This window comes from Phoca vitulina, unplaced genomic scaffold (assembly GCF_004348235.1).
Source record: "Phoca vitulina isolate PV1807 unplaced genomic scaffold, GSC_HSeal_1.0 scaffold22, whole genome shotgun sequence".
Classification (NCBI taxonomy): Eukaryota; Metazoa; Chordata; class Mammalia; order Carnivora; family Phocidae; genus Phoca; species Phoca vitulina.
In genome coordinates this window covers 3,464,181-3,476,416 of record NW_022589725.1, presented here as the reverse complement: position 1 = coordinate 3,476,416, position 12,236 = coordinate 3,464,181, and the positions used below count along the sequence as shown (strand labels likewise).

General features: G+C 41.4%; 1 protein-coding gene across 2 annotated transcripts in view; it reads left to right on the top strand.

Moving 5' to 3' along the window:
* The first annotated feature begins 228 nt into the window (after positions 1 to 228).
* The window catches only part of IFT52 (intraflagellar transport 52), a 38,023-nt gene continuing 26,015 nt past the window's right edge, over positions 229 to 12,236 (top strand). The window contains exons 1-6 of one of the 2 annotated variants that reach the window (XM_032419499.1): positions 229 to 374; positions 3,549 to 3,673; positions 4,328 to 4,415; positions 8,168 to 8,297; positions 8,569 to 8,644; positions 10,398 to 10,469. In XM_032419499.1, coding sequence (XP_032275390.1) covers positions 354 to 374; positions 3,549 to 3,673; positions 4,328 to 4,415; positions 8,168 to 8,297; positions 8,569 to 8,644; positions 10,398 to 10,469 — 512 coding nt within the window. In that variant the 5' untranslated portion in view covers positions 229 to 353. The remainder of the gene's footprint in view (positions 375 to 3,548; positions 3,674 to 4,327; positions 4,416 to 8,167; positions 8,298 to 8,568; positions 8,645 to 10,397; positions 10,470 to 12,236) is intronic. The other variant, XM_032419500.1, reaches the window with a different exon arrangement.

The window sequence follows — 12,236 nt, the reverse complement described above, 5'->3', positions numbered from 1 at the left end:
GTGGAGCGAAGTTTGGGCCGTAGGGTCCTACCATTTTTATCAGTCTCTAAGAATACTTGATATTAAAGGACGAAGCGCGATGGGCTTGTCTTTGGCATAAAGTTAATTCACGTTCTCTTTGGGTTTACCCCCTCATCCAACATAATGGTACCTTCCCCTATTAGCCCCGCCCCCCGGCCTCCAGCCGCGTGACGCTCAAGGTGGAACGGCGCCTTCCGTTCAGTCGTCATCACGTTGCTCCGGGGGTAGGTCCACGCCGCAGTGCACGCCTGCCCGGCGCGCCGCCTCACCAGCGCCGTTGCTAAGAGGCCTTGGATACCTGGCCGCGGGATGCGGGGCGGTGTCAGGTGAAGATGGTGGTCACTGGGCCTCAGGTAAGAAGGACTCCGACTGTGATGAGCCGGCCGGGCCGTTGGGGCGGCCTGGGAGCAGGCGAGGGCCTCGCCGGCCTGTTCCTGAGGCCTCTGGGCCAGTCTTGCGGAAAATCGAGATTCATGGGGGTAAAGTAAACTGGGGCCGCGGATATAGGCCCGGATCCCGAACGTCGCGCTGGGTTCGAATACCCGTCGCCTGCGACTGGGCGAAAACTCGTCTTGCTGAGTTTGAAAGATCATTGGACGAGGAATCGTTTAACATCTACAAGAAAGATCATTGGACGAGGAATCGTAACATCTAGTCTCAAACCCTTTTCCTAGGAATCGTGCTCCTAGGAATTTGTCCTACAGCAAAAATAATGGGAAAAGCAGAAGTATGTAAATTCCAGTGTGTTTGTGATGGCAAAATCAAGATGCCCATGAAGGCGGTGGTTGAGTTCATTATGGCATAACCACGCAAGAGAGCGTACAACCACTAACCTAACCGTGAAGACTTTTCTTTTAGGAAAGTGGGAAAAGCTGGATACAATATTGTATGTACACATTGGGAAGATAAGCGTATACACGGATGCTTGGAACGTGAAAAGATAGTGGCGCTGTGATCATGAGCCTTTTTTTTAAGATGACAAAATGACTTGAAATTTCAACTGGAATAAAAAGAAATATGTGAGGCTAGGCAGGGAAAATTCTAAAAAGTAAGGACAATAAGGAGGGTTAGGTCTGCAGCGCCACCAGATAGTATAACATAAAGTTGTAATTAAAATAGTATGGAACTGAGCAGGAACTTACATGCAGATAGAATGTAATGGAATTCAGAATAGATCCAAATACAGATACCTATGGGAATTTATTATGTAGTCAAGGTTTTGTTTTTGTTTTTTTTTTAAGATTTTATTTATTTATTTGACAGAGCGAGAGTGGGAACACAAGCAGTGGGAGTGGGAGAGGGAGGAACAGGGAGCCCGATGCGGGGCTCGATCCCAGGACCCTGGGATCATGACCTGAGCTGAAGGCAGACGCTGAACAACCGAGCCACCCAGGTGCCCCATCAGGGTGGTCTTTCAAATCAGCATTGAAAGGGTAGTTTGGGGCGCCTGGGTGTCTCAGTCAGTTAAGTGTCTGCCTTTTGCTCAGGTCATGATCCTGGGATCCTGGGGTTGAGCCCCCTGTGGCAGGCTCCCTCCTCCACGGGGAGCCTTGCTTCTCCCTCTCCCTCTGCCTGCTGCTCCCCCTGCTTGTGCTGTCTCTCTGTCTGTCAGATAAGTAAATAAAGTCTTTAAAAAAAGAAGAAAAGGTGGTTTGGTGTCCGGCAGCTTTCTAGTAAAAAAAATAATAATAATAATGAGCCTTATTTTGATCACTAAAATAAGTTCCAAATAGGCCAAAATTTAAATCTTAAAAACCAACATAACAAAGTACTGGAAGAAAGCATTGTTGTATGTATTTGTAATCTTGGCACAGCAAAAACTCTTGCAAATATGTCATGCAGTCCAGAAGCCAGAAAGGAAAAGATGAATACTTTCGACTCTGTAAAATTTAAAACCTTCTGTATGTCCTACAAAATTCCACCAAGCCAAACCCAAAAAGGTACTAGAAGCTAAGTCTAAAGACAAGTACATTTATGAAAGTATTTAATGATTAGGTAGAAAAATATTAAAGCCAATAGAAAAATGAACAGAGTACATGAGCAAGAAAATCGGAAGAAATACAAGTGGCCGATACACACAGTGAAAGATAGCCATCTTACTAATGTCAAAGTGCAAATTAAAACAGTGGGGACTTTTTTTTTTTTTTGCTCATTTTACTAGCAAAGATGAAAAAGATTGGAAATAGGATTATTTACAAACAAATACATTAGTATTAATGGAAGTAAAAAATACAATTTTTGGAGGGCAATTTGGAAATAATTTACTTAGCTATTCAACAGGTAGAAATTTAGTCTACGAATATGGAAAGTGCAGAAAAACATCATGTTTAAGGATAATGTTTGTAGGGGCGCCTGGGTGGCTCAGTTGGTTAAGTGACTGCCCTCAGCTCAGGTCATGACCGAGTCCCGCATCAGGCTCCCTGCTCGGCGGGAAGCCTGCTTCTCCCTCTCCCACTCCCCCTGCTTGTGTCCTCTCTCTCGCTGTCTCTCTCTGTCAGTTAAATAAATAAATAGAATTAAAAAAGAAAAAGGGTAATGTTTGTAGAATTGTTTTACTAGCAAAAATTTTGAAAAAATATGTTCATCTGTATGATTGGTTAAATTATGGTACATCCATAAATGCAATATTGTGTAGCAGTTTTAAAAAATGTGGTAGATCCATGTGTACTGACATGGAAAGATATAAGGTTAGGTTAAAAAAGTGTGTTGCAGGGACGCCTGGGTGGCTCAGTCGTTGGGCATCTGCCTTCAGCTCAGGTCATGATCCCAGGGTCCTGGGATCGAGCCCCGCATCGGGTTCCCTGCTCAGCGGGAAGCCTGCTTCTCCCTCTCCCACTCCCCCTGCTTGTGTTCCCTCTCTGGCTGTCTCTCTCTCTCTCTGTCAAATAAATAAATAAAATCTTAAAAAAAAAAAAAGTGTGTTGCAGAATAGTGCATATTATAGGATCCTATATCATAAAAAAATTGTAAGTTAACATATGTATAAAAAGAATCTAGAGGACTGTGCCCCACACTTAACAGTAGTTAGCAGTGAGAAATCAAGTGGGAAACATGGTCTAAGGGCATAAAGATAGGGTGATGGCGGGGCAGGGTTGTGAGAATAGGCTGGTGGGAAGGCCAGGGCAAGAAACAGGAGGCACTGGGGCGCCTGGGTGGCTCAGTCGTTAAGCATCTGCCTTCAGCTCAGGTCATGGTCCCAGGGTCCTGGGATGGGCTCCTTGCTCGGCAGGAAGCCTGCTTCTTCCTCTCCCACTACCCCTTCTTGTGTACCTGCTCTCGCTATCTCTCTCTCTGTCAAATAAAAAAGGAAGAAAAAAAAGAAACAGAGGCAAAAGCCAGAGTTGGCTTTATATTTCTGTGGCTGTGATTATGCATTTCACTCTCAACCTTTGAGAATCATAGGGATTTCATAGCTAGGTTGCAGCTGTATGCCCTCTCTTGATAAATTAGAAGACTATTCAATTTAGGGTCTTTTGGGATATTGTTTATTGTTTCCCTTTTTCTGATCCCTTCTTTTTTCCCATAAGGTAACCATGGAGAAAGAGCTTCGGAGCACCATTCTTTTCAATGCATACAAAAAAGAAGTATTTACCACCAACAATGGCTATAAATCCATGCAGAAAAGACTTCGGAGTAACTGGAAGATTCAGAGGTGACCATGTATATTGTTTTCCCTTCTAAGTGATAACAATAGCCTGCTGGTAATAATTGGAAAGTCTTTATTTTCTTATGTAAGCAGTTGTTTAGGTAGGAGGAGTTCAATTTAAGGATTGTTCAGAAGTAACTAAATGATTATAAAAACATTTCTTTTGAAAATTGGCAATTGGCATATTGTCTCCCAAATCACAAATCAAAAAATTATTCTAATTATACATATACAACTTTTTAAGAGGTTAGAGTCTTTCTCTATATTTTAACTTGGGTGAGTACTTCAGTTCAGGGAAAGGAAAGATGAGAATACCTCTCTGTCTTTGTGTGTGTGTAAATGGTTTTTCTTAATGGGTAATGATACGTAATCATACCAGCTAATAGCAGAGCTGATTGAATTAGTAGTTGGAGGACTCTTTATACTCTTGTATGGTTTAATTTGGACTTCTTGGCCTATAGGAAGTATTTGAGCAGAGGCTGATCTGGGGACAAGCCTATAGAGGGGATTCTTACTTTGGGAGAGAGGCTGTACCAGGTACCTCTAAATCCCTTCATTTCTGGGCCTCTGTGGTCTCTGGTTCCATGTAGTCTAGAGGCTAAAATAATTCCTAAATTGGCTTGAATTATGGATCTAACACTTTCAAAATCATATTTCTAGCTTAAAAGATGAAATCACATCTGAGAAGCTAATTGGGGTGAAACTGTGGATTACAGCTGGGCCAAGGGAAAAATTTACTGCAGCTGAGGTAAGAAATATCCAAAAAGAAGAAATACGGTAAGATGGTTAGGTGCATGGGATTTAAATCCCTCTTCACCATACACTGTGTTGCCTTAAGGTAATCACTTCCCTTTCTTTTTCTTCATCATGGAGTTATGATCATTAACTGAGATAATGTATGTAAAGTGCCAGACACATAGTTGAGGCTAATGAAATACTAGCCATACCTGTTTGCCATATTTTTGCTTTGAAAATGGGAAAATTCCTTTTATTTTATTTATTTATTTATTTTTAAAGATTTTATTTATTTATTTGACAGAGAGAGAGAGAGAGCACAAGCAGGGGAGCAGCAGACAGAGGGAGAGGGAGAAGCAGGCTCTCTGCTGAGCAGGAAGCCCGATGCGGGGGGGGGGGGGGGGGGGATTCCTTTTAAAATGAAGCTATTTTTTATCCTATTTCATAGAATAGACAAAAAATGATAAACGTAGAACCCAGAACACAAGTATTGGCAAAGATGTAGAGAAATTGGAACCCATGTGCACTGTTGGTGGAAAGGGAAAATATGTGTGTGCAGCCATTATGTAAAACAGAATGGCAGTTCCTCAAAAAATTTAAAATAGAATTATCATATGATCCAACAATCCGACTTCTAGATATATATCCAAAAGAATTGAAAGCAGAATCTCAAAGAGATATTTGTACATTCATGTTTATAACAGCATTATTCACAATAGCCAAAAGTAGGAGCAACCCAAGTCTACCAACAGATGAATGGATAAACAAAAGGTGGTATATACATACAGTAAATTATTATTCAGCCTTAAAAACATAGGTAATTCTGATACATGCTACAACATGGGTGTATATTGAGGACGTTATGCTAAATGAAAGGAGCCAATTACAAAAAGACCAGTGCTACATCATTTCATTTATATTACGTACCTAGAGTAGTCAAATTCATGTAAAGTTAGAATCGTGGTTGCCAGGGGCTAGAGTGAGGAAGGAAATGGGGAGTTGTTTAATAGGTATTGAGCTTCAGTTTTGCAAGATGAAAAGAATTCTGGAGATGGATGGTGGTGATCCATTGCACCACAGTAACGTGAATGTTCTGAACTACTGAACTGCACACTTAAAAATGGTTAAGATGGTAAATGTTATGTGTACTAAACAGAAACCCCAGAACACAGCAAGAGCTCTTCTCATAGAAACTTGCAAGTGCTTTGGTGCTTAGGGAGGGTTATGGGGAGTAGGGAGGTTGAGGCAGGGTGGAATTGGTGTGGTCCTTAGACTGGGGCAGTCCACGGTCTTTTGCTCTGACTTTGGGTGGGGACACAGGAAGGAGGTCTACAGGGAAGCATTTCTATTGTTCTTTTTTTTTGTTGACCTGACTGCAAGGCCACCTTCTAGAGAAGGGCATGGAGAGAGACATAACTGATCAGGTTAATTGAGAGAAGGAGCAGGAATTCCTATTAGGAACATGGAGTTGGCCAGCTGCCCCCACCCAGTGAGACCCTGAGGGAAATGTACACACAGTGGGCAGTGACATGTGAAGGAATACCATATTCCTTGTTGGTTTTTAGCCTCACACTCCAGTAGTTTCTCCCTTGCTACCTCCCTTCTCTGCCTAGTGAAGACAAAGAGAGAGGTGATCAGGTCTTTGCTGAGGAACAAGCAGCCTCAGAAAAGCCAGGGCATCCAAGACCGGTGCCTGGTCCTTTTCCCAACAGGGAACAGGCACTAGGTCAAACCTTACTTCAGGCTCTTAGGGATGGAAGGCAGTGGCTTTCAAAAGATAGAATCCCTTGAGAGGCATATTTAGCCTAATAAAATGTTGTCCCACCAGACCATTCCCTGCACCATGCCTTCTCTTTAGAGGTAGAGTGAGGTGGGAAGGAAAGGCAGAAAAACTTTTAACTTCTTTCTAAGAACCAACATTCCCTTGTGTTTTTATTCTTCCATTAAGCTGATCCAGATGGTTAGCAGAGGTCTTCCTCCAGGCAGAGATCGCTGCCTTCCTGGGCACTGTTGCTGGCCTCCTAGGACCAATAAAGGGGTCAGTTCACCCCTCATAGACTATATGATCCCTCTTTGATGTTGTCCTCCAGAAACTTCTATGACAGGACATCATATGTCTGATATTAGATGTGAGAATCAAGCTAGAAGCTAGACTGAATTTAGTTTTTCTTTGTTCCCACTTCAGCTTCATTGTCTTACACATTTGCTTGGTGGTGGTATTCACTTACCACCAGTTGGCCCAGACCATGCTTCCCAACTCTGTCAGCTCAACATCTATCTATATTATTTTTTTTAAGATTTTATTTATTTATTTTATTTGGGGGAGAGAGAGAGAGAGCATGTGCAAATGGGGGGAGGGACATAGGGAGAGGGAGAGAATCTCAAGCATACTTCATGCTGAGCACAGAGCCTGATGTGGGGCTCAATCCCACGACCCTTAGATCATGACCTGAGCCGAAACCAAGAGTCAGATGCCTAATCGACTGAGCCACCCAGGCACCGCTATCTATATTATAAATGTACCTTTATTCTGAATTGAGAAGCCTAGATATTATAACCCACCACCATTAAAAAAAAAAAGTGTCTTAACTGTAATGTAAAGAAGTTAAAGGAAGATGACTTATGAAGGAATATGTGTACTTCAAATTGTCAATCTTTGGGCATGTAGGCACTAGAAGAATATGTATATTTCGGTTTGCTAACACTTGAGCGTTAGTAGTACATACACTAGAGCGCTTCTTTATATTTGACATTTTGAAACAAAGGCTAAAAATACGTATGTAGGATCCCCATGAGTGGGACAGTCTTGTGGAGAGTCCAGGATCTGTGAAGTTATGTCTCATTTGGGAGCAAACCCCCTTGGTGATGTTAATTGTTGCACTATGTTTTCTATATTGAGGGGGCTGGAGGAGAGAAGGAAATCTAGGGAGTGTGCGAGAGCAAGAGGCTTTGCTGTTGCAGAGCTGGGCTCAGCCAGTGTTTCCAAAGTGGGATGTATGTGGTGAATCACTGAGGTGCCAGAAGGAAATTGTATTTGTCATATCTTTATTATCCTTGAAAAGTTCCCTTTTTGGGAGGATGTTTTATAATTATATAAATATACATACTTTATATACCTATCAGAGTGCGTGTTCACATTTTCTTACAGGATGCTTGAGAAAAAGTTGAGAGACTATTGGTTTAGACCACTCACCCCAGGTTTTCTCAGTCTGGGTCAACAAGATCAGTGCTAGATTTTTCTTCCCTCCCCAGCTTTGGGAAAGCAAGAGAGAGGCTCCCAGGAGATAAGTGGATAACATGCATTTCTCACTATGGCTTGATCAGTCAGTGACTGGAACAGAATTCCTCCCTGGGGGTGGTATGCAATGCAATGCCTTCATCCTGATGTCCATGGCTGGCAGTGAGGGGAGGGTATGGTCTGGAGCAATCATTTTCAACCAGGGCTGATTCTGTCTCCTCTAGGCTGAGACCGGCACTGCTGCTCAATGACCTGTGAGCTTCCTTTAGCTAATGGTTTCCACTTTTGGTTTCTTTCCAGATAGTCAATGTGGAAAATGTCAATTCAGTTTGAGTATTTTGGAAATTTATGCTTAAAGACAAGTTTGGAAATCCTATATAGAGAGTGATTTTGTATTATCTTATATACATTTATACTTAAGTGCCTTATAGAGTTGTTTATTTTTCAGGTAGTTAAGGTCTTATTCATAGTACTTTGGACGAAAGTCTTTCGGGTGTATTCATAGATTGTTTTTTTCCTTTGTATAGTTTGAAGTCCTGAAGAAATACCTTGACGGTGGCGGTGATATCCTTGTGATGCTAGGAGAGGGTGGGGAATCCAGATTTGACACCAATATTAACTTTCTTTTAGAAGAATATGGAATCATGGTTAATAATGGTAATTTATTATTATTGTTATTTTAGTAGAGGCTGTTTTTTCCTATTTATTATTCATATTGTAGCCCTCTGGACCTAGTAATACAATGGAAAGAGCCCTGGGCTGAGGGTGCATGGTCCTGAGGCTTCTGGGGCTAGGCTTCTTCCATGTATAAAATGGGAGGAATTGGAACAGAGTTCTAGGGTTCCTTACAGGTCAAAGTTTATATGTGTCTATAATATCAAACCTATTTCTAATCTAAGATGCAACTTCCTCTCTTTTCCCCTTAAAGATGCTGTGGTTAGAAATGTATATTATAAGTATTTCCATCCTAAAGAAGCTCTAGTTTCCAACGGAGTCCTGAATAGGTAAGCGTGTTGAAAACAGAAATGTTTTTACAAATGATTCCTATGTTCTCTTGTCTCTTCTCACACATTCTTTTCACTGGCCTTTCTTCCTTTCTTGCTCTTTTGTTTTATTTTACTATATTATAATTTATTTTATTATATTACTTCTCATTCCTCAAATTATATTCCTCCCATCTTTTGAAACCTTATTCCACATTCACCTTTTTGTCAGAATGTGTTCAGCTGCAAGCATAGAAAACCCTAGTCTCTCAATGGGATGAAACAATAAAGAGATTTTATTGATTCATGTAATTGAAAACCCCAGAAATAGGGCAGGCTTTGGGTGTGGATTAACTGAAAATTCATGATGTTGTCAGAGCTCCAGTTCCATTGCTCTATAGTTCTCTTGGCTCTGCTCTCCTGTGTGTATGGACTGAATAGTTTTAGTAGTTCCCAGATTTATATCTGCATGCCACACCGTCTAGGGCAAGAGAGCCTGCCTTGGTCCCAGCATTCCCAGCAAGAGTAGTCCCAAGATTTGCTGTTTGAGCTGGCCTAGGCCACAAAGCCATCCTGAACTGGTCACTGTGGCAGAGGGCATAGAATGCCCTGATGGTGGTATAGCTAGGTGATATTCTCTACCCCTGGAGCCTGGGATGAAGTCAGTTTTTTCTGTTTCACTGGATCTTAAAGGATAAATTAGGGGCTTTGGAGAAGTGGGAAATGAATGCATGAGAGAAGCAACATCAGGTGCCCTCTCTGAGCTTTTCCCTATATTCAAAATTATTCATTCCTCGGGGCGCCTTGGTGGCTCAGTCGTTAAGCGTCTGCCTTCGGCTCAGGTCATGATCCCAGGGTCGTGGGATCCAGCCCCGCATCGGGCTCCCTGCTCAGTGGGGGGCCTGCTTCTCCCTCTCCCACTCCCCCTGCTTGTGTTCCCTCTCTCGCTGTGTCTCTCTCTGTCAAAATAAATAAATAAAAACTTTTAAAAAAAGTTACTCATTCCACACTTGAATTTGCTATATGCCAGGCACTCTGCTGGGTCTGATGATACGGAGTCTAGAATATGGGACTAGAATGTGGGTCTAGTCTAGAATGTGGTCTAGAATTTTGATCCTTCCCTCAGGACTCAAGAAAGAAGAACTGGGGGCGCCTGGGTGGCTCAGTCGGTTAAGCATCTGCCTTCGGCTCAGGTCATGATCCCAGGGTCCTGGGATCGAGCCCTGCATCGGGCTCTCTGCTCCGCGGGAAGCCTGCTTCTCCCTCTCCCACTCCCCCTGCTTGTGTTCCCCCTCTCTCTGTGTCTCTCTCTGTCAAATAAATAAATCTTTAAAAAAAAAAAAAAGAAAGAAGAACTGATCCTCATATTTATTTATTTATTTATTTTTAAAGATTTTATTTATTTGACAGAGAGAGACCCAGCGAGAGAGGGAAAACAAGCAGGGGGAGTGTGAGAGGGAGAAGCAGGCTTCGTGCAGAGCAGGGAGCCCAATGAGGGGCTAGATCCCAGGACCTGGGACCATGACCCGAGCTGAAGGCAGAGGCTTAATGACTGAGCCACCCAGGCACCCCTGATCCTCATATTTAAATGTTAACTTTTGCAAGCTACCCAAAGAGGTGTAGGTGTGTAGGTGTACCTTTATTTAAGTTTTAAGAATTATATTTTGAATAAGTCTGCAAAATCCTTGCAGTTAGTTCATACTTACTATTAATGAATGGTGTGTGAAATTCCTAAATTTTTTTTGTTTAATAGATTTAATTTTTTTTCTTCAAGGGAAATTAGCCGAGCTGCAGGGAAGGCTGTGCCTGGAATCATTGATGAGGAAAGCAGTGGAAACAATGCCCAGTGAGTGTGTTTTCTGAGGCTACCTAAAGAGGTGCATTTGTCATTTTGAAGAGTTTCCTTTTTCAAAGTGAGGAGTTATCATTTCTGATTATAAAAGTCATTCTCACCAAAAAAAACAATTTGAGCGGTTCAAAAGGAAGAAAATAGAAGTCCTCCACTATAAATGTATGCCCTTTTCCCCAAAGATAATTATTCTTAACAATATGGTATTTAGATTTCTAGATTTTTTTCATATATAAAAATATAGATAGGCACCATATCCTTTTAAATGACTAGATTAAATTGGAATTATCCCAGTTTACGTAACCAATCTCCTATTGTTGAACATTGAGGTCATTTATGATACTTTGTTTTAATAGTTAAATCTAACATTTATTGAGCACTTACTATATGACAGGCATTTGTGTGTGTCTGCGTGACAGAGAGAGAGAGAGGCATTTTTACCTATTTAATCATCACAGCAACACACTAAGGTTATAGACGAGATAACAGAGAGGTTAATTGCCCAAGGTCACATGACTAATAAGTTTCAGAACTTGGTTTCAAACCTAGGCAGTCTGTTCCAGGGCCTATACTCTTTTTTTTTTTTTTTTTAAAGATTTTATTTATTTATTTGACAGAGAGCGAGAGCAGGAACACAAGCAGGGGGAGTGGGAGAGGGAGAAGCAGGCTTCCTGCCAAGCAGAAAGCCCGATGCAGGACTCGATCCCAGGACCCTGGGATCATGACCTGAGCCGAAGGCAGATGCTTAACGACTGAGCCACCCAGGCGCCCCCCAGGGCCTATACTCTTAACTTCTGCTCCATGTTGTTATTATAAACAATTTTATACTTGTTACTATAAATAAAGCACGTAGTGAATGTCTTTGTACATGCAATTTTTGTGCATTTATGCTAATATTTTAGCAAGGCTAGATTCTTAGCATTAGAATCTCTGGGTCAAAAGTTTTCCAGTTGGGCGCCTGGGTGGCTCAGTTGGTTAAGTGACTGCCTTCGGCTCAGGTCATGATCCTGGAGTCCCTGGATCTAGTCCCGCATCGGGCTCCCTGCTCAGCGAGGAGCCTGCTTCTCCCTCTAACCTTCCCCGCCTCATGTACTCTCTCTCTCTCTCTCAAATAAATAAATAAATCTTAAAAAAAAAAAAGTTTTCCAGTTGTTGCATTGCCAAATGTGGTACATCGCTAAATTGCCCTCCAGTTAGTTTGTAGCACTTACTGTCCTATGAACATGCTCCTTTTTCCTCTCTTGCCAGAGTGGAGTATTCTAGTGAAAATTATCTCTTTATTTTAATTTGCATTTCTTTGATTACTACTGAGTGGGACAGCTTTTAAAGCCTATTGGCTGATTGTATTTCTTCTGTGAATTTCCTGTTCACTACTTTTTGCCCATTTTTCTATTGATGGTTTATCTTTTCTTATTCATTTATAAGACCTCCTTGTGTTGTAAATATTTTTTCTGGTTTACCTTTCTCCTTTGAGGTATTTCACCTCATAGGAGTTGAATGTTTTACGTAATTAAAGCATATTATAAAACTCTAGTAATGAAAATAATGTAGTACTAATGCAGAAATAGTGAGAAATAAATAAATTAGAATCAGACTCAATATATATGAAAAGTGAGGATTATTAGTTTATAGTAAAAGTGACATTTCAAATTATTGGGAAATAGATGGCATAATTGTGGCTAACCATTTGAAAAAACATTTCCATTTTTGCAGCACACTCATATGTTTCAGATGGATTATAATTTTAAATGTTAAAAAAATGAA